This window comes from Xenopus laevis, chromosome 1S, assembly GCF_017654675.1.
Source record: "Xenopus laevis strain J_2021 chromosome 1S, Xenopus_laevis_v10.1, whole genome shotgun sequence".
Taxonomy (NCBI): Eukaryota; Metazoa; Chordata; class Amphibia; order Anura; family Pipidae; genus Xenopus; species Xenopus laevis.
In genome coordinates this window covers 5,448,024-5,475,654 of record NC_054372.1, presented here as the reverse complement: position 1 = coordinate 5,475,654, position 27,631 = coordinate 5,448,024, and the positions used below count along the sequence as shown (strand labels likewise).

At 44.3% G+C, this 27,631-nt stretch overlaps 1 protein-coding gene across 1 annotated transcript in view; it reads left to right on the top strand.

Annotated features, from left to right (window-relative positions):
* The window catches only part of gfra4.S (GDNF family receptor alpha 4 S homeolog), a 197,176-nt gene that overhangs the window by 159,142 nt on the left and 10,403 nt on the right, over nucleotides 1-27,631 (top strand). Inside the window, exons 3-6 of the mRNA XM_018242972.2 lie at nucleotides 13,006-13,284; nucleotides 15,949-16,029; nucleotides 18,643-18,988; nucleotides 20,302-20,411. Coding sequence (XP_018098461.1) covers nucleotides 13,006-13,284; nucleotides 15,949-16,029; nucleotides 18,643-18,988; nucleotides 20,302-20,411 — 816 coding nt within the window. The remainder of the gene's footprint in view (nucleotides 1-13,005; nucleotides 13,285-15,948; nucleotides 16,030-18,642; nucleotides 18,989-20,301; nucleotides 20,412-27,631) is intronic.

The window sequence follows — 27,631 nt, the reverse complement described above, 5'->3', positions numbered from 1 at the left end:
TTTTCAGGTGGGCCCCTGGCTTTCCAGTCCGACACTGATCATTTTTAAAAACCTTTTCTTGTTCCCACTCTTGTGTCTCTACTATACCAAGTTGGCAGCTTATTGGCCCATATATCAGGCCTGACTGATATTTTCAGCAATATATCTACAGGGCAGGTTAGAAAATTCCACCAGAGAAGGAGCTCAATGACCAAATGCAGAAGATGGAGACTTTATCCATTCATATGGCTTCCCCATCCATGTGTAAACTGTAGGGTTGCCACCATTTTCTTTTGGTGAAAACGGGCAGGGGGCGGGCCAGTGATGTTGGGGGGCAGGTCAGTGACATTGGGGTCTGGGTGCCAAATAATGGTTTCAGTTAAACATATTGCATGCAGATGGGATCCAAATAATGATTCAGGCCCTACCATAATCCTGAAAACTCAAACTTTGCCTCCTAGCTATCTCCTCATACATCAACAGCATCTCAATGAGTCCAACCAAATCTGAAGTCATCATTTTTCCACCTAAACTTAAACCTACACCCACCAGTACTATTTCTAGTGATCTCAGGCTTATTAACCCTGTAGGCTCAGCAACCTTCCTAGTGATAAGCTTTTGCACAACCTGTTTCTTGTCTAGCCACATCAACACCACAACCAAAACCTATTGCCTTCACAATTTGCCAAGATTCATTCTTCTATTGTCCTCATCCTCAGGGCTGGAAATATGAGCAGACGGGCAAGGCTGCTGAGAAGTGATGCTGGAACTTTGGGCGTTAGAAGAACATAGAAGAGGGGAGGGGGTAAGATTCAAGAGAATGGCATGTAGGACAAGCAGGGACAAGAAATAAATCAGAGATCTGAAAAGAAGCATTGAGAAAGTATAGAGAATAATTGTAGAAGAAGGACAAGACATGAATTCAAACCAAATAACTACTTGTCTCTATAAATCCATAGAAATAGATGATACACCCTACAACTAAGACTTCATGTTTACCCCTTTAGAATGGTTAGACTTGGTTACCAGTATCTTTATCTCATCAAGCCATAAAGAAATGTAACCTCCAAATTTTTCCCCATTCACTGTATCTCTCTCTAGATCTGTTCCCTTGTGCCCCCAGATGTTCCTGGATGTCTCCCCCTGTACCCCATCATCTCTTGCTTCTCCTTCCCTCAATTACTTTGTTTCTCTGCTTTTTCTCATTGGGCTCATTTCATGGAGCATGTGCAAGGAGGCTTGTATTTTTATGGTCTCTGTTTATTGAAATTTATTAATATTTCATTGCTGTTGCGGCCCTCGGGCTAAACCTCTGTGATGCTGCCTAGATATGAAAGCTGCTTCTGTGTATTGGGTCTCCGTGATGCAAATAGTATATGATAGAGAAGCAGCAATTATATATATTCCGCCCTGCAAGATATCTGAATTTAGAGGTTTTGGCAGAAGGCCCCCTACAGCCATCATTGCTTAATTAGTAGGCTGCTTGCACTATATATGTGAGTTATGCATTTATTTTGTGACGGTCACATTAAGATTTTAGGATCAGAACTATAGTTTAACTTCACTCCACCTTAAAATGGAACAAACCTTTGTCATATAATTATTATACAACTTTCTTTTTGTCTGAGCAGGGTACTAGAGATGTGCAAGCAGGCCTGAACCCCAGGGAACTGGGGGCTCAAGCTGAAGGGTAAGATGCACCACAGTGTACAGCACCCTGTCACTAACCTCTTCATCCCAACACAATTTGAACCCAAGTCATCCCCCGACCACAAGTCAGGTCAGGTCCCAGTTTAGAAAGAGTGGGTGCAGGTTGTGCAATTCCTGCCCCATGCATCACTACAGAGTACATATGTAGTTGCACATTCTCTAAATGCTCTAAATGGACCTTACCATGGACCTGGACAATGAGGACCTGTGGTTGCTCATTCTGTACCTTTCACCTTTCCATGTATCAGGTCAGGGTACTAGAGATGTGGTGGAGATGCTGGCCTAAAAACCATGGAACCCATGTTCAGACTGAAAAAATTAACTTAGGGTTTGTAACAGACTAGGCTAAGCATTGTCCAACGCAGTACAGAGGAACACTCATTTGGGCTCCCCATCCCTTCTTAATTGGTGACTTAATGGTACCCAGATAATCTCCCCAATGCAATTTCTGGTTTGACTGGAATGGGCAGTCAAGCTTGGGCCATCAACCTCAGAAGGTCTCAGGTCTGATTTAGAAGGAGCAGGTTTAGGTGACTGCATGATGGGAAATTCCCATCCCAAGCATCACTTTAGGTGATTATTATTCCTATATACACCTTTCTCTCTGTCTGTATAGGTTACACCTATTGATATTTAATTTAGTATGTGCATCTCACCTTCCTTTCTGACGGTAGGATTAGGGATGCACCGAATCCAGGATTCGGTTCGGGATTCAGCCAGGATTCGGCCAAATCCTTCTGCCAGGCTGAACCAAATCCGAGCCCTAATTTGCATATGCCTAATTTGCATATGCAAATTAGGGGCGGGAAATCACATTACAAGGAAGTAAAACATTTTTCCCTTCCCAACCCTCGGTATTCAGCCAAATCTTTCGTGAAGGATTCGGGGGTTCCAAAATAGTGGATTCGGTGCATCCCTAGGTAGGATACATCTATTGTTACTTGTGTTGTATTCACCTTACACCTTCCTCCCGGTCTGGGTAGACTAAATCTGTGTTACCCATTCTGTATGTAACATTCACCTTGCCCTCTCTCTCTCTCTGTGGTTAGTCATTCTATATGCATCACTTGTTGGGTTTGAACCAGTCACCTTGGCATTCATAATGGCATCACAGGCAGAATAGAAAGATAAATAATGGAATTTCTGTACATTTAAATGAACTTCCCCCTTAAATGAAGAAAGTAAAATAGTCAAACTTGATGTCGGAATCCCAAAAGCTCTGAGACTGAAACCAGAACAGATAAAGTATCACCTCTTTTTCCGTCTCTGAGAAATCGTCTCCTTGAACTTCTTTCTTTATCTCTCTATTACCGGTCCCTGCTGATTTTGGCTAAAACATTAATTCCGAAGAAGAAAAGAAATTAAAAAAAAAGAAAAAGAATTTAATTAAAAAAAATTCAAGAAAGATACAGGAATTGTCTTGCGCTAGACAAAAGGAACGAGATAAGGGAAATCATTAGAAGTGCTGGATGGGGTCATTTTATTGCAAACGCTTGTTTAAAATGATGAATAATTAATGTATAGTCAACAGATATATAATTAAGACTGTAAGTGGCATTTTAAGCTCTCTCGTGTGCATTTGGGGAAGTTCTTTATATATTTAATGAGCCCTGTTGTGTGCATAGCAGCAGGGCTGCCAGATCTATATTGATAACAGGATTTTTAGTTGAGTATAGAGAAGTGGAACATTCTCCATTCTGCTGACTTATCATCTTCAAGCTCTCGCTCTCTTGACAGCTCCTTGGAAGTTGTAGGCAGAATTAATCGCCGTTAGTAGCTTGGAGTTAACCTCTTTCCAGCCCCTTCTGTTCTATCATTTCTTTTGAGGGTTTGAGGAATTCACTCCTACGGCCTACTGAATTATTTGCACTTGTCACACTGATGGCAGCTCCTACGCCTCACAGATACTTCAAAATAGTGTCTTAAGTTAATACATTTCTCACCCACAGCTTTTTTTGAAGGATCAAAATAGGGGTGACTGCCACAACATAGGAGACCACATAAATGGTGTAGGTAGGAGAGTGGGGGGTGTAGCAAGCATAGAAGCTTAAGCAACAATAGGGCAGGATGGAGAAAGTAGGATAGATAGTGACTTAATGGCATGATAGCGACACTAAGCCAAGATGGAAACAACAGAGCAAGATGGAGACAGCAGGGCAAGATGGAGACAGTAGGGAAAGATGGAGACCATAATGCAAGATGGAGACAGACAATAGGGTAAGTTGAAGTAAGAAGGATAGGTAGTAACAACATGGCAAGATGGTGACACTAAGCCAAGATGACAACAAAAGAGCAAGATGGAGACCGCAGTACAAGATGGAGACAGTAGGCCAAGATGGAGACAGTAGGCCAAGATGGAGACAACAGAGCAAGATGGAGACAGTAGGGCAATATGGAAAAAGTAGGGCAAGATGGAGACAGACAGTAGGGCAAGTTGAATAAAGTAGGATAGGTAGTGACAACATGGCATAAAGGTGACACTAAGCCAAGATGAACACAACAGAGCAAGATGGAGACTGTAGGACAAGATGGAGACAGCAGAGAAAGATGGAGAATGTAGGGCAAGATGGAAACATTAGGGCATGATGGAGACAGTAGGGCAAGATGGAGACAATGGGGCAAGATGGAGATAGTAGGGCAAGATGGAGACAGTAGGGCAAGATGGAGACAGTAGGGCAAGATGGAGACAGTAGGGCAAGATGGAGACAATGGGGCAAGATGGAGATAGTAGGGCAAGATGGAGACAGTAGGGCAAGATGGTGGCAGTAGACAAGATGGCAACAGTATGGCAATAAATAGACAGTAGGGCAAGTTGGAGTAAATAGAATAGGCAGTGAAACAGTAGGATATGATGGAGACAGTAGGGCAAGATAGAGACCGACAGTAGGGAAAGTTCAATAAAGTAGGATAGGTAGTGACAACATGGCATAAAGGTGACACTAAGCCAAGATGAACAGAACAGAGCAAGATGGAGACTGTAGGACAAGATGGAGACAGCAGACCAAGATGGAGAATGTAGGGCAAGATGGTGACACTAAGTCAAGATGGAGCAATAAAATTATGTGCTAGCAGTATGGCACAATGGTATCAGTAACCCTTAGCGCTGACAGTAGGCCAAGATGAAGTCAGCAATGCAAACTGGAGCAGCAATGGTGGTAGGATGGGCCAGAAGGGCAAAATGGAGAAAGTAGATGTAGATACTGTAGCAACAGAAAGACATTACCATGACAGTAACACTTTACAGCAGTGCTGTCCAATTTATATGGTGGAGGGCCAATAATGGAAGCCAATGTTAGCCACTCCCTATTTTTAGACCACACCTACTTTAAACCACACCCATGTTACCCCAAGACCATGTCCACATTAATAGCACACCAAAAAAACAGATGGTTGGTGCTCACTGCAGGGATCAGGGCTGGAACTAGGGGTAGGCAGAGTAGGCGCCGGTCTAGGACGCCATCATTGAGGGGCACACTTTAAATGGGGCTTTTTTTTATTTTATTTTTTTCAAGCGTTTATTTAATACTTTGTTTCAGTAATGATGGTCACTCAGTCTGGGGAATCCCCCTCCTTCACCTTCTCCCTCTTGCCGGCAAGTAATAGCTCCTTCTGTGCGATATATACGTCAATGACATCACTGATGCAGTCGGCTGTCAGATAGAGGCAGAGAGCTGGGGGGCTGCTTGGTTTGACTCTCGCTGCTCTCAGACTTGCACAGTTACACTGAACTGAAGACTTTCTTTCTATTACTGTAAAGTGTGAAGCTTCCTGCTGGCACAGCCACGTACAGATTTGGGGCCCATATGTTGCTGATGGGCGCTGGCACAGGTACATAAATACTTGGGGGCAATATGATGTGATCAGATTTATTTTTGGCTGCTGCTGGTACAAGTAAAGATTGGGGCAATATGATGGCTGCAGGAGGGCTGTATGATGGAGGGCTGCTGGACTTGCTGGTACAGGTACAGGGGGCAGTAATATTAATGAAAAATTGTTGTAATGTGGTAATGTAGGACAGGGGGGTGCTGATTGAAGCTCTTGCCTAGGGGGCCAAACTACCTTGGCCCGGCACTGGCAGGGATGTCACTCATATGTGAAAAAATTAAGTCTTATGAAGACATACCCTTAAATCCATATGCCTCCTCCTCCCCTGTGTATAATACAGTACCCCCAGCATATGATTAAACACCTTAGGGGCCAAAATGTTAACAAACCCCCAGAACAAATACAAAGTATGACACACACAGGAGTATAGGGAAGACAGAAGAGAGCAGGAGACAGGGAAAGCTCTCAGTCTAATATGTACTACATACAGTGACACAGAGCTGGGGCCCCATTAGCATTTTGTATAAAGTGTGAACAGGAGAACAATGTGACAGTTTCAGTCTGGGTCTCAGGTAGAACAGTACAGGGGCTTTAGGATAGAAACAATAGAGGGGTCTCAGGTAGAACAGTACAGGGGCTTTAGGGTATAAACAATAGAGGGGTCTCAGGTAGAACAGTACAGGGGCTTTAGGATATAAACAATAGAGGGGTCTCAGGTAGAACAGTACAGGGGCTTTAGGATAGAAACAATAGAGGGGTCTCAGGTAGAACAGTACAGGGGCTTTAGGATATAAACAATAGAGGGGTCTCAGGTAGAACAGTACAGGGGCTTTAGGATAGAAACAATAGAGGGGTCTCAGGTAGAACAGTACAGGGGCTTTAGGATATAAACAATAGAGGGGTCTCAGGTAGAACAGTACAGGGGTTTTAGGATAGAAACAATAGAGGGGTCTCAGGTAGAACAGTACAGGGGCTTTAGGATAGAAACAATAGAGGGGTCTCAGGTAGAACAGTACAGGGGCTTTAGGATATAAACACTAGAGGGGTCTCAGGTAGAACAGTACAGGGGCTTTAGGATAGAAACAATAGAGGGGTCTCAGGTAGAACAGTACAGGGGCTTTAGGATATAAACAATAGAGGGGTCTCAGGTAGAACAGTACAGGGGCTTTAGGATATAAACAATAGAGGGGTCTCAGGTAGAACAGTACAGGGGCTTTAGGGTATAAACAATAGAGGGGTCTCAGGTAGAACAGTACAGGGGCTTTAGGGTATAAACAATAGAGGGGTCTCAGGTAGAACAGTACAGGGGCTTTAGGGTATAAACAATACAGGGGGATTACAAGTGTGAACAATACCGGGGATTACAGTGTGAATTTGAGGTTTAGACAATACGGGGGCCAGTTAATCTCTGTAGTGATACTTTTTAAATTTTACAAATGATAAACAGACTCAGCATGTGGGGGGAAGATTTAAGAGAATAGCACAACACCATGTATGTTGCAGGTGGGGAGCTGACCCCTTTTACTTAAAGTGACCACCAGTGCATCAACCCTCCCGTCGTCAGGATGAGGGTTAATCCCCCCTGAAACGTTGATGCACAGGAGGTCACTTTAAATAAAAGGGGTAAGGTCCCCACCTGCAACATACATGGTGTTGTGCTATTCTCTTAAATCTTCTACATTGTACTGACGAGTGCCGACTGTCTAGAGAGATCTGCACCACCAGGGCAAGAAGCATTGTGGAAAGGGTGAGAGGTGCAGTTCAGCTACACACAGCATGTGGGGGGACACATAAGGAGCTTTACAGTGTATTAGTGTTGTCTCACTCATCTTTACAGATGACAGGCAAAGTCTGAACGGCTACAGGTGGACTATACAAATATATATATATAAAAGCAAAGACTTACAATTATAGCATCTGTTTCTCCTTTGTTATAGTTTTCAGGCTTTAAAGTGATAGTACTTAACATACATTGTACATAGTGATCATTGCTCCTCCCCAATTTTCTGCTATACAAATGACAGTAGAAATATTGTGAATAATTGCTAAGCGAGTCTATGGATGTGACTGATAACTGAGTCTGTTCTCTGCACTGCTGGTTCTGACTACAGGTACCAGTGAAACAATCCAGATATAATTTGCTCTCAGGCCTTGTTGGCAGCACAGATGAGGGGCAAAGGGGGGAGATTGTTGGGTGGTACCAGGCCCCCCGTTTACTGTGGATGGGCTCCTGTTACATAGTATTGCTTTATACAAGACAAAATAAGGGAGCGCTGTGCAGCCGAGCAGAGAGCGCAGTCATTCAGGCGCATATATCACAGCGTTTAGATTGGGTGTAATATGGGGGGGCTGCTGAAGGCAGTTTGCAGTGTTTTTACAGCTGGACCCCCATATGGATTCCTTGTGAGAAGCCTCATGTTCTGCTGCTGATTTCTGTCTGTCCCTCAGTCTCCCAGTAACATCTGCAGCACATCCCACTGTGAGCAATTACACTCTCCGCTATGAAGAAGAATAAGAAAAGAAGATTTAGAATTCAAACACATCCACGACTGCGCTCAGGGGGGAGAAAGTTCATCTTTTATTCAGATCGATGCATTTTTTATCATTCACAAGTGGCCAGAGAATAGCAGGGCCGGGGTTGGTCGGGAGAGTATTGGCACAAATTACATAATTACCTGATAATTAGATACATGATAATTACACCGCTAGTTTCAGATAGACTGCCTGGTGCCCTGTGCATAGTGGGGCCCGACGGACTTGAAGATGTTTCTACAAAGAGTGGGCAGTGTAGCAGGTATCATAGAGCAGGATTGAAACAGTTGGGCAAGATAGAGACAGTAGCACTAGATGGGCACAGTAGAGTAAGATGGAGACAGTAGGACAACATAGAGACATTAGGACAGGATGGTGACAGATGGGCAAGAAGGTGACACTAGAGTAAGATAGAGAGCAGGACAAAATGGAGACAGCAGGGCAATATGCTTAGAGTTGGAGAATATGGAGACAGTAGTGCAACATGGAGACAGTTGGAGAAGATGGAGACAGTAGGGCAAGATGAAGACAGTAGGGCAAGATGGTGGCAGTAGAGTAAGATGGAGACAGTAGGGCAGGATAGAGACAGTAGGCTGAGATGAAGACAGTAGGGCAGGATAGAGACAGTAGGGCAAGATGGTGGCAGTAGAGTAAGATGGAGACAGCAGGGCAAGATGGTGGCAGTAGAGTAAGATGGGGATAGTAGGACAAGATAGAAACAGTAGGGGCAGGATGGTGACAGATGGTCAAGAAGTGACAGTAGAGCAATATAGAGACAGCAGGACAAGATGAAGACAGTATGACTTTATGTAAGACTTGCCCAACTTGCATGGTTCTGTCATTGTTAGAGTAAGATGGAGACAGCAGGGCAATATGGAGACAGTTGGAGAAGATGGAGACAGTAGGACAAGAAAGAGGCAGTAGGGCAAGATGGTGACAGATGGGAAAAAAGGTGACAGTAGAGCAAGATGGTGATAGCAGGGCAATATGCTTACAGTTGGAGAATATGGAGACAGTAGTGCAATATGGAGACAGTTGGAAAAGATGGAGACAGTAGGGCAATATGGAGACAGTAGGGCAATATGGAGACAGTTGGAGAAGATGGAGACAGTAGGGCAAGATGGAGACAGTAGGGCAGGATAGAGACAGTAGGGCAAGATGGTGGCAGTAGAGTAAGATGGGGACAGTAGGACAAGATAGAGACAGTAGGGGCAGGATGGTGACAGATGGTCAAGAAGTGACAGTAGAGCAATATAGAGACAGCAGGACAAGATGAAGACAGTATGACTTTATATAAGACTTGCCCAACCTGCAGGGTTCTGTCATTGTTAGAGTAAGATGGAGACAGCAGGGCAAAATGGAGACAGTTGGAGAAGATGGAGACAGTAGGGCAGGATAGAGACAGTAGGGCAAGATGGTGACAGTAGAGTAAGATGGAGACAGTAGGACAAGATGGAGACAGTAGAGCAATATGGAGACAGTAGGCCATGAAGGACACAGTAGGCCAATATGGAGACAGGAGGACAAGATGTAGACAGTATCACTTTATAGAAAACCTACCCAACCTACAGTGTTTCATGATTGTTGATGTGCAACTGCCAGCAGAAAGGTTCTTCCATCATTATGACTTTTCTGGGAGGGAAGGGGTTCTTCCTGTTGGAGAAAATACACAGAAATAGCTGCAACATGAACAGCTCGGATTGTATTGATTTCCCAGCAAAGCTGATATTTCCAGATAAGCTTCTGTCCAATGGAAACGACCAATATCAGTTTGTTTTTTGTACAACAATTCTCAGTAGCCAGAGGCTGTCGGGGGCTTCTGGGAATTGGGGAGCAGCTAGAGGACGGTGGGATGGACAACTCAGGTTTAAAGGAATGGAACATGGCACGGAGGTTCTGAATGAAGCAGTGAAAGAATGCCCAGGACTGAGAGCTGATTGCAAGTGTCATATATTAACCCCTGACTGTCAGATGTACTGTGGCTGTTAAAGAGACTACATAATAGTAATTACTGCTGAAATGATTCCCGGTTACAGCCTGCCCTGCTTTCCTCCTGCTATGGAAGCTTCTCTTGCTTCTCTTGCCTGACAAACAAAAAATCACCTGTCCCTTTAAAAAAAATAGGATCCAAGCAGGAGAATCTTCTGAGCAACATGGTCCCCACTGGTGGCATCAAACCTGGACTTTCAGCAGGACATTCCCTGCAACAATATTTTTTGTAGGTTTTATTATAAAACCATGTTTTCCTTTGTACTTGTTTGTCTATCATCTTGTCAAAGAATGAAATCTTGCTGCAGTTTATTTCAGAAGTAATGAAAAAGAAAAGACTAATGGAATTATCCAACGTCACATCTATAAACGTGTCAGTCATTATTCTGGCTAATTACTAGTGTTTGTTTTGTCTGTGACATAATAGATTCCCACTAGTGGAGGGTCCCCTGGTGCGGCCCTTCCTCATGTGGAACAGTCTGTCACGTGGATTCTAAAAAAATTCTTTCATTTCTGCTATTAAATCCGCACTTCTCTGGCAGCACCTACTCCCTGTCTGACTAATGTTTAACCTTTCCCTCACTAAAATATAATATATGTTTCTATATGGTCCTGGGTACCCCGAGTACCCCAATGTTTCTATATATCTGTAACCTTGTTATGAGCTAAGGGGGCCCAGTCTGAAGGCCAGTTAGGGGGAGATTTGGGGTGAGTGTTTATTTGTACCCTGGGTACCCCTGGAACTATAGCAGGGTGACACCCCAATGTTTCTATATATCTGTAACCTTGTTATGAGCTAAGGGGGCCCAGTCTGAAGGTCAGTTAGGGGGAGATTTGGGGTGAGTGCTTATTTGTACCCTGGGTACCCCTGGAACTATAGCAGGGTGACACCCCAATGTTTCTATATATCTGTAACCTTGTTATGAGGTAAGGGGGCCCAGTCTGAAGGCCAGTTAGGGGGAGATTTAGGGTGAGTGTTTATTTGTACCCTGGGTACCCCTGGAACTATAGCAGGGTGACACCCCAATGTTTCTATATATCTGTAACCTTGTTATGAGCTAAGGGGGCCCAGTCTGAAGGTCAGTTAGGGGGAGATTTGGGGTGAGTGCTTATTTGTGCCCTGGGTACCCCTGGAACTATAGCAGGGTGACACCCCAATGTTTCTATATATCTGTAACCTTGTTATGAGCTAAGGGGGCCCAGTCTGAAGGTCAGTTAGGGGGAGATTTGGGGTGAGTGCTTATTTGTGCCCTGGGTACCCCTGGAACTATAGCAGGGTGACACCCCAATGTTTCTATATATCTGTAACCTTGTTATGAGCTAAGGGGGCCCAGTCTGAAGGTCAGTTAGGGGGAGATTTGGGGTGAGTGCTTATTTGTGCCCTGGGTACCCCTGGAACTATAGCAGGGTGACACCCCAATGTTTCTATATATCTGTAACCTTGTTATGAGCTAAGGGGGCCCAGTCTGAAGGTCAGTTAGGGGGAGATTTGGGGTGAGTGCTTATTTGTACCCTGGGTACCCCTGGAACTATAGCAGGGTGACACCCCAATGTTTCTATATATCTGTAACCTTGTTATGAGGTAAGGGGGCCCAGTCTGAAGGCCAGTTAGGGGGAGATTTAGGGTGAGTGTTTATTTGTACCCTGGGTACCCCTGGAACTATAGCAGGGTGACTGTTACCCCAATGTTTCTATATATCTGTAACCTTGTGCTGGAATAAGGTTGCCACCTTTTAGCCCGGTGTAGACTGGGCAGGGGGCGGGACGATGACACTTAGGGAACAGCCCATGATGTCGGGGGGCAGGGCTATAAAGTGGCGATTGCCGTATCAATCATGGGGAATCCTGCCTGGTTTTCCTAATTTGGAAAACCGAGTAGGAAGTTCTGACCCAGGCAGACCTTCAAAATACCGGGCTGTCCGGGTCAAAAATGTAAAGGTGGCAACTCTACCCTGGAACTACAGCAGGGTGACTTACCTAGTGATGAGCAAATCTGCAGAAAAATTCACTAAACTTTTTTTGGGCATTTTTTTCATGGCATCTTGTTTGTGCTTTGGGAGAGCAAAATCCCATGCAGTTTTCACTGCTACACACATTCCCTACATTGTTAAAGAATCTCCAATCCACTAGGCTACAACTGCTTTTTCAATAAAAAAAAAAGTAATCTAATCCACCCGTGGGTTGTTTTTTTTTTGTTTTTTTGCACTTTTTTTTGTCGAAACGAGCTGCGGCAAACTTTTGAAGCAGTTTCATGAATACTATTTTGATATTCATTAATAAAGGGCACTTTGACTTAACCTTTAAAGGAGAACTAACCCCTAAAAATGAATATAGCTAAAAATGTCCTATTTTCTATAGTGAACTTATTGCACGAGGCTAAAGTTTGAGCTTGTCAATAGCAGCAATGATCCAGGACTTCAAACTTGTCACAGGGGGTCACCATCTTGGAAAGTGTCTGTGACACTCACATGCTCAGTGGGCTCTGATTGGCTGTTGAGAAGCTAAGCTTAGGGCTCGTCACTAATTATCCAGCAGAAAATGAGCTTCCCTGGCTGTAATATAAGCTGATGCTACAGGTTTGCTGATTATTCAATTCTGATGCTAATTGCACTGGTTTCTGTGCTGCCATGTAGTAATTATGTGTATTAATTACTAATCAGCCTTATATTGTGACATTTCTATTCTATGTGTACTGTATATTGTGAGTGGGTCCCTAAGCTCAGTAAGTGACAGCAGCACAGAGCATGTGAATCAGTGAATCAGCAGAAAAGAAGATGGGCAGCTACTGGGGCATCTTTGGAGACACAGATCTTTACTGCTAAAGGGCTGTGGTTGCCTTGGGCTGGTACAGAAGCACAAAACATAATGTACAACATTTATAGCTACTTCTTTAGTTTAGCTTAAGTTCTCCTTTAAATGTCCGGTAACTTCTGCTTGAGCCCAACTGTTTGTCTTTATTCCCTTCTGTAGAGAGAACATCAGCAGCCACATCGACCAGCAGAGACTGCCTACAAGCAGGAGAGGCCTGTACCAGTAACCCCAGTTGCAGTTTCAATTTCAGAAAGCTGCGCCAGTGTATAGCAGGGAACGGCGCTAACAAACTGGGCCAGAACGCCAAGAACCAGTGCAGACGAACCGTGACGGAGCTGCTCTCTAGCCAACTGCACGGCTGCAAATGCAAACGCGGCATGAAGAAAGAGAAGACCTGCTTGAACATATACTGGAGTGTCCATCACACCCTCATAGAAGGTCAGTGTATATGGGCTCCTTGGGGGCGGGATCTTATATAATGGGGTGGAGTTTGTATTTTGTTCACCAGTTCTAGTAACTGCTTCCAGGTAAGAACATTCTAGAATTGTGTGTGGAGATCCCTATTAATGAGATGTTAAAGGGGCCTTTGTATCCCCTGGGGCAGAGCTTGTTTAAGTACAAATAGATTATTAACTACTTTTACTATTAGTACTACTATTATATATTATATAACTACTTTTATATATAATAATATATATAACAAATTAGATTATTTCATACTGGCTTGTCCATACACCTTTCCTTGTCCTTTAACCTTGCCTTCTATTTTTTTACTATAAGGTTCCAGGAGTCTTTATGATGTGCATGCCCCCCCCTTTAAAACTGGAGATGAAAGGGTTACTCTACAGTTTGACACTTTAGATGACACCTGCTGTGTGACACTGGAGAGGAAAGGGTTACTCTGTTGTCAGACACTGGAGAGGAAAGGGTTACTCTGTTGAAACACTGGAGAGGAAAGGGTTACTCCATTGTGAATCACTGGAGAGGAAAGGGTTACTCCATTGTAAGACACCAGACAGGAAAGGGTTAATTTGTTGTGAGACACTGGAGAGGAAAGGGTTACTCCATTCTGATACACTGGAGAGGAAAGGGTTACTCTGTTGTCAGACACTGGAGAGGAAAGGGTTACTCAGTTGTCAGACACTGGAGAGGAAAGGGTTACTCAGTTGTCAGACACTGGAGAGGAAAGGGTTACTCAGTTGTCAGACACTGGAGAGGAAAGGGTTACTCGGTTGTCAGACACTGGAGAGGAAAGGGTTACTCAGTTGTCAGACACTGGAGAGGAAAGGGTTACTCAGTTGTCAGACACTGGAGAGGAAAGGGTTACTCTGTTGTCAGACACTGGAGAGGAAAGGGTTACTCTGTTGTCAGCTGACACTGGAGAGGAAAGGGTTACTCAGTTGTCAGACACTGGAGAGGAAAGGGTTACTCTGTTGTCAGACACTGGAGAGGAAAGGGTTACTCTGTTGTCAGCTGACACTGGAGAGGAAAGGGTTACTCTGTTGTCAGACACTGGAGAGGAAAGGGTTACTCTGTTGTCAGACACTGGAGAGGAAAGGGTTACTCCAACACTGGAAGGTGATGCGACTCATTAGACAAAACAGAGTTTCCAGTTGTTTCTCTGGAGCCCAATTTGCAGCTGAGCATTTGTATTACAGTCTGTGGGTCACGGGGGAGACGTGGGACTGTGAGTAGGGGGAGGGGGAAAGCTCGGGGGGCTGCTCTTTGCGGCTGAGCTCGGGGACCCCTAAAGTTCTGCAGTGACATTGGAGGATAATGACTGAGCTTTATTTGTGTAATTAAAGGAAACGTTTTTGGAGGTGTCATTAAAGGGGAACTTTACCCACTGCTTCAATGGAACAAGCCTTGTGCAGGTGTGAGTATAGAGAGAGGGATTGTGAGTGAATGAGACTCAGTCTGACAACATTGACTCTTGCACTGCTGCACCTGCTACGACTCGTGCGATTGGGTTAGTTCCCCTTTAGCTTTTGAAGAAACAAATGGAAACAGGACAAGATGAACGTGCAGTGATCACCCTGTTGTACCGCTCCCCATTCCTTCCATAAGTGACTGATACCGACATGTCACTCTTCTACCGTCTTCCCATAATCCCACTCAGCTCCACCCATAACCCAAGGGAAAGGAAAGCTGCTCAAGTTTAAACGGATTCTGTTATGATTTTTATGGTGTCGTTTTTATTACTAAATTACACTGCAGATAATTGATTCTACAATATAAAATGTCATTCCTGAACCAGCAAGTGTATTTAGTTGTAATATTGGTGTGTAGGTGCATCTCAGGTCATTTTGCCTGGTCATGTGATTTCAGAAAGAGCCAGCACTTTAGGATGGAACTGCTTTCTGGCAGGCTGTTGTTTCTCCTACTCAATGAAACTGAATGTGTCTCAGTGGGACCTGGATTTTACTATTGAGTGTTGTTCTTAGATCTACCAGGCAGCTGTTATCTTGTGTTAGGGAGCTGTTATCTGGTTACCTTCCCATTGTTCTGTTGTTAGGCTGCTGGGGGGGAAGGGGAGATATCAGTCCAATTTACAGTACAGCAGTAAAGAGTGACTGAAGTTTATCAGAGCACAAGTCACATGACTGGATGCAGCTGGGAAACTGACAATATCTCTAGCCCCATATCAGAATTCAAAATTAAATATAAAAAAATCTGTTTGCTCTTTTGAGAAACGGATTCTGCAGGAGCAGCACTATTAACTGAGAAAAACATGTTTTCCCATGACAGTATCCCTTTAAGGATATGCTCGGGGAGAATCATGGGGGTTTTCAGGAAATCAGCCCCTGTGACATCACTGTAGGAACCCCAATAAGTCTCCAGTCTATGGCCAATCATGGGGCTGACAGCTCAGGATTCACTGCTGCAGACGGGAGCCAATAACAGGGGACCCCCAAACCAGTTCAGCCCCTTTCTTATGTGGGGACGAGTCTGGCATTTAAAGGGATATGCACATGATCTTACACAGAACTGATGTCTCCAGCAGGCTCTCCTGAAATCCAGATCAGAACAGGTGTAGGCTGCTAATTGCCCTTATTGGTTGGTAGGTTTTGGGGTTCATCAACTTTCTTCTTCTCGTTCCAGGTGTAAATGTGTTGGAGAGCTCCCCGTATGAGCCATTCGTCAGGAGATTTAACTATGTGAGACTGGCGTCTATCACAGCAGGTAGGCCGCAATATGGCAGCTCCCACCCATGACACAAAGATACACATAAGGAATGTTCTAGGCACACAATTAATAGACAGGAATGTAAAGGACAAGGAAACCTCTATTTACAATAGTTTTCAGCCTCACAAATCTCCCTTTTCTCTCTGGACTGTGATTAATGAAGGGAGTCGGGGGGCTGTTCTGTCTGAGGGCCCAGATCATTTTTCATGAGTCCTATAAATAGTGCCGCTTGCTAAGGGCCCTGTTTGGAGAGACAACAATGGAAATATTGGGCGCGTCGTGTGTTGGCCTCAAGAAACCCCAATATAATATCAGCTTTGTAGTGTGAGCTCACAATCCCCCAGTGTTGGACTCTTTATATTCCCCCATTACTCGGCACCTGCACATTCTCCGCACAACGGCACCTGTACTGCACGGCAAGTGTTCTATTTGCTCAACCAGCCAATCACAACTGCACAAACCCACAGACTCCGCCCCAGTGGCGCAGGATCAGATCTAAAGACACATGAGTCGGGGCCCCAGGAGCAACTCATCAGTCATTGGGCCTCAGCCACAAATATGCTCCATATAAACCAGGCCAGAGACTTAGCAACTGTTCTACTGAATTGTGCCCCAATATTCCACATATTATGTAAGTGCAACAATCAGATCACATGTAGGGCTAATGTAGTGGCCCTCAGATAACCAGTATTTACACTCTGTGAAATCAGTATCTCAAATAAAACACCATATTTAAACACCTCACAATTATTTTCTTTGCAATAGAGAATTAATTTTGTCTCCTCTCTATCCTGTCCAGTCCCCCATTTCTGCCCAGCCTCCAAACCTCACTGACTGGCCTAGTGGCCTCCTAACTTGCCTGGGCTCCCTGTCCTGTTCATACTCCCAAACATTCCTAGCCTACCCTTACTCCCTAACCTGCCCAGCCTCCCTATCATCTCTAGCCTGCCAACCTCTATAACCTTCCCATCCTCGGTAGCCTACTATACCTCCCTATCTTGCCAAGCCTCACTAGCCTCTCTAGCCTGACATCCTAGCTTGCCTGTACTCCTTACCCTGCTCATCCTCCCGAACTCTAGCTTGCTCAACCTCCCTAATATTCCTAGCCTACCTGGCCTTCCTATGATACCCAGCCTCCCTAGCCCACTCTGCCTCCCTAACCTGCCCAGCCTCCTTAACATCTCAAATCTTCCTAGCCAGCCACCCAAGCCTTTTGTACTGGCACCAAAAGGGCTTCCTCTTGCTGCCATAGAACATTCAGAACTTAACATCCCAAGTGCCACTATCAAGTAGGGTACAGGAGGTACCCCAGTTAGGGGCCCTATGGCAGAGGGGGTCCCCAAGTGATGCCACGGTTCCAATGAGGTATGGTGTTGGGTGGGTTGTGGGGGGCATTTGCATATAGTGGGGTGTGAATCTGGGGCATGGATGTGCATGCATGGGACATTTTTTTCTTGCCTGCAGGACCCAACACTCAAGGGGGGCTAATAACTAGGGCCTCCGTGATTATTGATGGTGGTCCTGAATATCGGTCTCATTCAATCCTTTCCAATATGCATTAGTTAGAAAGTTTTTCTACATGCTGCTGAAATTGAAGTCTCTCTCTCTCTCTCTCTGGCTACTTATTCTGGTTCTGGTTCTGACTGAAGCCTCCTGATTAACAGACCATCGAGGAGAACTGACTTTTGCTTCATTGTTTCAAGAGTTGGAAGCAGAGAACAGAAAGGGACAGACAGACGCTGCTTTTTAGCCATTGCATTTTAAAACCACTGAAATGAGTAATGAATGTGCATTGGGAAGTTTCTAAGAGATCCACTTTCTTTCATTAAATTCATTATGCAAAATATCGTTTTTGAGTGGCATTCCCCTTTAACAAGTGGCCCCCGAGGTCCCAATGAGCACGGATCATTTAATTCCAGATATGAGTCGAGGGGAGCGCAGAAGTGATTCATTAGAGCAAAGCATATGTCTATGGGATGTGTCAGATGCTCCAGGATAGAGCCATAAAACACAGGGGTGGGAGGCCAGGGCGACTGCTGAAGGGGCTCCGGGGAGCTGAGTGAGTTCCCAGTCCAAACCAGCTGAATAGAGACAATATCAACCTTGAGCCCCAAAGTCAGTCAAGGTACCACCATCCCCTCACACTCCCAATCACACCTGCTTCCAATTAAAGCAGCGCATCCCATGAAGGATCAGCCACTAAGGACTTCTCCACATGATGGATGGAAAATATTAAATGACCAGATGTCCCTGATTCTTCAGGCCTGAGAAGGATAGGAAATGATTTCATAACCACCCTGGTGCCATCATAGGCCTCACCCACCTCTTATATTCAGGGGCGTCAGAGAGAGAGGGGGGGGGGCATTTGGCTTGGTGGGACCTCAATATCAGAGAGTGACCTTTGGAGAAGAAGCAAAAGTTATAAATATCATGTATTTCTACCATTTAGGGAATGGAATACCTTTTCTTTTCCTAAAAGGTATCTATGGGCAGAGAGTGAGCAAGGTAAGTGGTACATATGGACTGAGTGGCCACACATGGGCAAGTTGTACAAACAGAAAGTGCCAATTCCTCCCGTCACTCTCACTGAATTCTTGATCTCATTTCCAGGTTCTGAGAATGAAGTCACCCAAGTCAACCGCTGCCTGGATGCGGCCAAGGCGTGCAACGTCGACGAGACCTGCCAGAAGCTGAGGACCGACTACGTCTCGTCGTGCATTCGCCACGTGTCACGGACTGAGCAGTGCAACCGCTCCAAGTGCCACAAGGCCCTGAGGAAATTCTTTGACCGCGTGCCTGCGGAATACACCAACGAGCTGCTCTTTTGCCCCTGCGAGGACACGGCTTGTGCAGAGCGGAGGCGACAAACCATCGTCCCTGCCTGCTCCTATGAAGCCAAGGAGAAACCAAACTGCCTGACACCACTTGAGGCCTGCAAAGGGAATAATATCTGCAGGTATGTGCATGTAATGTCCCATTTCACTTCCACGTGATCTAAAGAGGTGATCCCCAACTAGTAGGATGTTGCTCTCAGTGGCCTCAAAGCAGGTGCTTATTTTTGAATTCCAGGCTTTTGGTTGTATAAAAGACAGGTGTACTGCCAAACAGAGTCTCCTATACCCTGCCAGTCCATATAGGGGAAACCAAATAGCCAATCACAGCCCTTACTCGGTACCCCCAGGAACATTTTGCATGCTGCGCCCCAACTTTTTATTACTTTTACTTTAATTGAATGTGGCTCATGGGTAAAAACAGGTTGGGGACCCCTGATCTAAAGGAACAATAAAAGATCTAACTGAATGAGTGAACTGCGCAAACATGCCCCCAACGGAGGTCCTTTATGCGAGAGAAGGTCTAGATGCACCCAACATCCATTCTGAAGTCTCCCTAAGCCTTCTATGGGCACTGTGTTTGGAAAGGGGGCCAGAAGCCTTTCTTTTAGGAAAGTCTGTGAGTTCCAGTGGCTGCTGAGAGGCCAGTGTTTCCATAGCAAAGGCTTCTATGGCGCTGTGCTTGGATAGGAAACCAGTAGCCTCTTTCTTAGGAGAGTCCAAGAATTCCAGTAGCTGTTGATTATCCAGTGTTACTGTAACAAAGGCTTCTGTGGGCACTGTGCTTGGATAGGAAACTAATAGCCTCTAACTTAGGAAAGGGAAAGTCCAAGAGTTCCAGCAGCTGCTGAGAGGCCAGTATTACTATAGCAAAGGCTTCTATTGACTCTGTGCTTGGATAGGAGACCAGTAGACTAAAACTTAGGAAAGTCCAAGAGTTCCAGCAGCTGTTGAGAGGCCAGTGTTAGTATAAGAAAGGCTAGCAGGCGGCCAGCTGGTGACCCTAGTCCTATTCCATTCTGCGAGTAAAGGTGCCCATAAAAGGCTCACTAATAACACTATGATATTTTCTTCTATTTTATGACTCCCGATACATTTATCTAATGGCTACAACTTTATATACGGGCGCCGCATGCAATAAATATCCGTGTCGCCATTAGCCTTTCTCTCTCCAGCCTTTGCATCTTGCCGCACCGCATGATACACGGCTCTCTAAAGGGACACACGGCTTGTGCTCCACGTTGCTCCACTCAGGGGGCGATGTATCTTGTGCTGGAGATAGAGGCACAGAGACATTTCCTCATCCAAGTAATTACAAGAAGGTGGGAGAGGATTTGATTTAAGGCTGCTGGTTCCTCTGTGTGCCGTACACCATTCTGGCTCTGCAGGGGACACTGTACTGCAGAACTATATATCACAGCTTCTTTATTCCATGCAGGTCTCGCTTTGTTGAATTCCAGTTAAACTGCCAGCCCTCTCTCCAGTCTGCCACTGGATGTGCCCGGGAGAATTATGGAGCCTGCCTGCTGGCATACACAGGAATTATAGGTACAGTACCATGTCGGGCCTTCACTACTAATGCTTCTAACTCGTAACCTTCAAAACCCTCCTCACAATAGAGTTTCTAACCTGTGTATTAGTGTTCTAACCAGCTGGATATAATTACATTTTGCAAATTAATTATAAGATAACATGGGTCTTATTTGTAATGGAGAATGCAATAAACTGGTACAAAGTACAGTGCCCCCTTCCAGTGTTATCATGGGCTCAATTTTGCATTCCCTGGATGGAGCACTATCTGACTTTGTATGCCCAGCTGCCTTACAGGAGGGGTGGCCCCTGGTAGTACTTACAGGAAAGTTGGCACTTGGTAGTTCTTACAAGAGGGGTGGTCCTTGGTAGTACTTACATGTGGGGTGGCCCTTGGTAGTACTTGCAGGAGGGGTGGCCCTTGGTAGTACTTACAGGAGGGTTGGCACTTGGTAGTACTTAAGGGAGGGGTGGCACTTAGTAGTACTTACAGGAGGGTTGGCACTTGGTAGTACTTACAGGAGGGTTGGCACCTGGTAGTACTTACATGAGGGGTGGCCCTTGGTAGTACTTACAAGAGGGGTGGCACTTGGTAGTACTTACATGAGGGGTGGCCCTTGGTAGTACTTACAGGAGGGGTGTCCCTTGGTAGTACTTACAAGAGGGGTGGCACTTGGTAGTACTTACATGAGGGGTGGCCCTTGGTAGTACTTACAGGAGGGGTGGCCCTTGGTAGTACTTACAAGAGGAGTGGCACTTGGTAGTACTTACAGAAAAGGTTGCACTTGGTAGTACTTACAGGAGGGGTGGCCCTTGGTAGTACTTACAGGAGGTGTGGCCCTTGGTAGTACTTACAAGTGGGGTGGCACTTGGTTGTACTTACAGAAAAGGTTGCACTTGGTAGTACTTACAGGAGGGAAGGCACTTGGTAGTACTTACAGGAGGGGTGGCCCTTGGTAGTACTTACAGGAGGGGTGACACTTGGTACTTCTTACAGGAGGGTTGGCACTCATATATGGCCTAGATATCCTGTAGCATACTCCTTCCTTGCAGGTCAGTACCATAAGACACAATTTGGTCTCTGTATATAGAACAAGACGTTCTTTTACTCACTTATTTAATTTTCTACAGACTGCAGTAGGCTGAAAAGCAACAACAAGTGGCACTGCTGTTTCAAATTTATATTAGCAGTGTAAAAAATGCTAATATCTTGAAAACTAAAAAAAAATATCCCAGTTTACGTGAGCATTTGATCATAGATTAAAGGATGCCAGTAGCTGCATTATGGTGGCATCAGGGTCATCTTTTCAAGCAACAATGCTCAATGAATAAAACTCCTCTTCATTTCTAGAGAGCCAGCCACTCTATGAATGCAAGAAAAACTTCAGGCTCGATTTTCAATTTATCTGGCTCAATGGTGCATGTTCCTGCAACTGGATATAGAAGCATTAAAAACTGTTGGACACAGTGGGACAGTTTGGTGGGGAGGTTTAGATCAACATTAACAATGATACTAACTCTTTTATTGGCTTTGGTGGAAACTTTTTAAAGCTTCAAGGCAAATCAACCAAATGTGCCAAAATATTGAATAGTGAACTTAGGGCAGTGGTTCCAAACTGTAGGGCTGGGCCGTCTAGGGAGTCCCAGGGCAGTAGTTGAGTGGGTTCAACCTGAAGACCATTTAAAGTGAGATATGAAGAGAATCTCTTTTTGATCTCATAGAAGTTCACCTAGAAGATCAGCCTGAAGGTCATATTACGTGTCCTGGATAGTCTTGTAACGATAGCGATATGGCTAAAAATAAACAGTTTTACATATCTGTAACCTTAAGATGAGTTAGGGGGCCCTGTCCAGTTTTGGACATTTAAAAAGGCCTTCAAACTCCTTTTGGATAGGGTGAGGTCCATTTAAAGAAGTCATAAACCCCAGCGTTGGGCATAAAGTAAAATTTTTAGCATACGCCACTTTATACACACGCAAAGGCATTAACACCAGAACTGTTAACTGCCCCTTGGGGTACTAAACCAATAGACATGCAAATTGCCCCTTTTATGTCCCAGATTTTGGGGCCCTCTGGTTCCTTGTGTTCAGATAAACAGAGTTTCAATCTCCCTCGCTGAAGAGCTGAAAAATTACCTACAGGACAGATCCTATTATCAGCCTGTAATACAGCTTGATGTTGACTGGCTTCTAAAGCATTCTGGGACTGAATCAAAAGGCTCCATGGAGTTCAGCATTTATGTAATTAGAAGAAGGGGAGTTTGTGTTGGGAGGAGAGCTTATTGCTTGTGACACGGAGCTCAGGGAGAAGTTGCTTGTGATGCTCTTTAATCCTCTGCTAAATGCCGTGCAACAACCCCTTGGATGGGGAAGGCAGAACAAATGATCTGGTGTGGAGCAAAGTGACATTTTTATATTAATTTGACTCCAAGTCATATTTACCTGTCACCTTGTTTTATTTCCAAGCCTGCCCACAGGAGCAAGAGCCTCCAACAGCTATTTAAGTTTTCCTTGTCCTTTGAACGCCCACTGCAGAGTGAAGGTTTCCGTGTTATTGCAATAGCAGATCCCCTTTAAGAGGTTTTGCATCTCAGACAAATCCCACGGCACAAATTAGGAACCCATGTTGCAGAGTGGTAATTGCCAGCTGGTTCATCTGCTGAGATAAATGAGAGGAACGAGCTCTGAGATTTTCATCTGTCCTCTTCCGGGATTATCCGTCAAAACCAGTCTTACTATTGGCATTTGCAAAATGGACTTGCTCCCCAGAGCTGTAAAAAATGGGATGGGAAGGTTTTGTCCGACCTCAGCTAAATAGTCGCTCTGTTCTACTTAAGGGTTTGAATAACTGATAGCAGGAAGGCTACGAGCTGATTCATTAAGGTACACAAGGTGATGTAAATAGTAATATAGAGATTGTCAGCTTGAGACTGACCTATCAGAAGTACCAGAGGATCTCCTGGTGGGCCTCTAGTGAGCCCTGCATCAGCCCAGTCTTATTCCATCTATGGAACGTAATGAATATCTATAGCCTTTGGCACTATCCATATCTGAGAGTGCAACTATGGTCTTAGGCCCTCTGGTAGACCCTAGGAGACCATGTCCAATGTTAGAGATTGTGTTTCAGGAAAAACCTATAGACCCTGTAAAACCTATAATCTAAAATGCCTGGCAATACATTTTTCTACAGAATTGTACTTTTGTTTTGGGTCCAACCAACATTTTCACGGTTTGAAGTCATTATGACCAAGAAACATATTGCTCCCCTGGGAAATAATGGGTATGACCAGTATGGTGAAGGAGAAAAGGTTTCATCAAAGTATTTGGCTAAAAACATCTAGTGACAATCTTTAAAAATATCCAGAACAGAAATGCTCTGAAATGGAACATTTTTTGGTGGCTTGCCCAGGTATCTGCCACCCAACCATGAAGGGTCATTTACAAACTCAAGTGTGCAGTTTTGAATGCAAATTACCGTTGTTTTTACCCATAAGGCACTCTGAGTTGCATCTGCTCAATTGTTATCACTGAGACCAGGGTGCCGATAGCAAAAGGGTTCCCCCAAATAGGGGCAGTCATTAGATTGTGGGCAAGAAGTATGGGTTTACCCTTGTTGGTAATGTGTTGCCCTCAGCCTTCAATAAAAATACCCCTTAGTTTAGCAGTTCATTTGACTGGATGATCATCAGTCTTGGGGTGGTAGGGTCAATGAATTAATTCACTTTTGAATTCTCTTTCCAGAAGTTAGTTGAACCACAAGGCCATATATCAGATTCTAAATGATTCGGTCAGTCAGCCTGGGCATCACCAGCTTTAGCCATAGCTCCTTATGAAACCAGCCTGTGTGGTCTCCCTAACATTCTCATACATGACACTTAGCATGATGGCATGACATATTACATTCTAGCTTCTCGGTTGAGTCAGATATATTACTGTATAGAGTGAGAGAAGTAAGAGAAGTAAAGGATGTCTCTTCTCTACTAGTCACATGAGGAAGACAGTTTTACAAGGCTGATGAATGATATTCCTCAATGGGACCCAAAGATATTCCTCAACTCCCCTCCATGTAGCGTTGCTTGTTGTTCATTAGTAGTGTAATGAAAGCCGTTGCTTTGACTACATGGAGTGTGTAATATAGGCATATAGATCCCGTTCATTGTTATACAGAGCAGCATACTAATTATAAATGCATAGGCTCATCAGTCATTATAGTCATTAGGCAAATTGCTCATTAACCCAATATACGTACAGTAAAAAACAGGCATTCCGTCCATGCTCCGCAGCCACAAATGTAATTGAGCATCATTTGTATCACGTTCCTGCCAAAACAAGCCAGTACTCTGCCATTAGTGGGTACCAGTTATCCCATACACAAGGGGCAAATTAGCCTCACAGAACGAACATCACAATGAATCAAATAAGAACAACCTCTACTTGCACCTTAATGGTTTCCTATATAGTATTAGTCATCTATAAAACCCCTCATGCTGTGGGGCTAATTCTTTATCAGTTCTGATGCAGAATGTATTAGTTTCTCTGCAGCCATTCAGGGAACATCAGAAACCATTTAATTTTATGAACCTTTATTGATCAGAGCGGCACATCCCAACAGATCAAATAAGAGAAATCTCTACATGCACCTTATGATTTCCCCTTAACCTATTTAGAAGTATCCACCTATAAAACCCCAATGTTGTGGGCCTACTTCTTTATCAAAATGCACTCGTTTCTGTGCAGCCATAGAGGGAGCATTTGAAACCAGTTCACTGTATAAACTTTCACTTCTCAGAGCTTCACATTCCAACAAAAAGAATAAAAGAAATCTCTACCTGCACATTGTGGTTTCCCCTTCACAACCTATAAAATAAAACCCCTATACTGCCAGGCTGATTACTTATCAGTTCTGATGCCGACATTAAAGGGGTGATCTAACAGTTAGGAGTTACAGCAAACAGGTGAAACCTTCCTCTGCCTAAATATTTCAGTTCTAGATTGCTTTGGTTCCCCTTTAACTGCAGAAAGGAAAAACTATACTACAATATTTATTTGCATTCCTGTCGGCCCCATTTTTTCACGGACCCCACATTAGAAGTCATGGCTTCACGACTCAAAATAAGATCAAACAGGTTAAACCTTAGTCTGCTGGCAGATTTCATTTTTTTGTAATAAAATTCAAACATTTCGGAATGGATTAAGGGGACGTACTTCCTCTAGGGGGTTTTTCCCCATAGATGGAGAGTATGTATTATATTGGTAAATTACATCTTTGGTTGAAAGGTAATAAGGAAAATCCTGTGTTTATTCTGGGTTCTTCAGAGGACTATTCAATATTAGAGAGGGCAACAAGGAACACACAATTGACAGATTTCCGTATGTAAAAAGGCGATACAAATCCAGTTTGTGAGGTTCTGGGAATATTTCATTTATTATCCAATAAGAATCCATTCCATCTCCTCTTGGCCTCCAACAGGTGACACCGGAGCAGCTTGTGTTTAAGTCCATCGATTTCTAATTCAATTAAATTTAATGCCAAAGCCTTTAAGTCCCGTTCTTATAGAAGAGTAACATTTCAGCCGCTCATATTGTGGGTAATCACATCATTCCTTAGCATTTTGGGCCTAAACGAATCAAACGCTTGTATAAAAATGATCTGTTTTACATTTTAAATCCGAGAAGCAACATTTTGTCCTTTCCAAAGGATATTGATCGTGTTTTATAGTTTGCAGTTTGATCCCACCTTGTTTGTTGTAGAACTACCTAAAGAGAAGGAGTGGGAGTGATGGTGAATAGTAGGAGCCCCGCGTTTCATTTATTTCAGGGATTTCTGCCTTTAACTCTGCGGGTTTGGGGAAGGCCAGATGTAAGAGGTGGAGGTGGGATTAATGGGGGGAGATTAATGTTTTCTGACTGTGTAATACATCACTTAGGGTTCAGTCCCACCAGGGACAGTAAATCCAGCAGAACTCTGGCCAAAAAAGAGGCAACACATCAGCATGATAATAGTCTTGTACAGTCAGTTATTAACCTCCTTTTCAGTTATTTAATCAAATTGTATTAAGATTTGTTTTAATCCCAGTCTTCAGGGATGGCTCTAAAGTCATATAAAACCAACAACTTGCCATTACCCCCTACTCTCTACTCCTAATAAAGCATAATTCTTACTGCTGCCCCTAATTGTGCATAACTCTCACCACTGCCCTTTATCATTCATTAGCCACTACTCTAATATCAGCCACAGGCAAGTCAATCTGATACACTCTCTGATTAATCAGCCCTCTAGTCAAAAACACGGATGGTAAATAAGAAACTACACACAATATGGCCACCATTCTATTGTTCTCAATTTTCTGCTCAGTGTCAGACGGGGCTGCCACCTTAAGAATCCCCCAAAACACACCCCCAGCGCCTCACCCCAGTCATGAGGTCCCACTTGGAGCTGCAACCCCCTTTCCCCAACGATTACCTTTTCGCATACTTTGGTCTACCGTTTTGTGGCCACAATTATAGCTGGGGGAAGTTATGTGGCAGTGCCCAGGGTTTCAGCAGGAGCGGGTTTGGGTCGGCAGGGCCCCCCAGGTTTTTTCCAGGTGTCCCACTGGCCCATTCCGATTGTGCTGGGACTCATTCAAAATCAGTGGATCGTTAAATAGGCCCCTAGTCATGGGGCTCAATAATACTATATTAGCAGACCTATTCCCTAGTTGATCCTAATTATTACTGGGTGATGGCCCTGCCAACAAGTAAAATGGGACCCAATAAAAAACAAATGCTTCTCCCATGTAGGAACACACCCCTGATACTCCCCAAAATCTGTCCATAATCCACCCAAACTCCACCTCCTGTGTAAACCATAAATTGTGCTCTACAATCTTGGGACCCCCTATGGGACATGGTCCCTAACTGCAGTACCCCTTTTCCCCCATGATGGCAGACTTGCCCATCATATACATATCTATATTATTGGTACATGTAGAGCCAGCTTAATTGTACATCACATTGTCCTCTGTCCCACTTAATGTCCCTGTCTCTTGCCATAATTGTACATGACATTACCCACTACCCGGTTTCATAATTGCTAATACTACGCCTAATCATGAATCATTTGTAAAACGACCTTTTATCAAGCATTACATTGCCCTTTGCCCCTTATAATGCATTACATTTCCCACTAACCCCAATGTAGTACTCCGCAATGTTTTACCCCTAATACTGCCATTTATTTCCTCTTGCCCTAATGC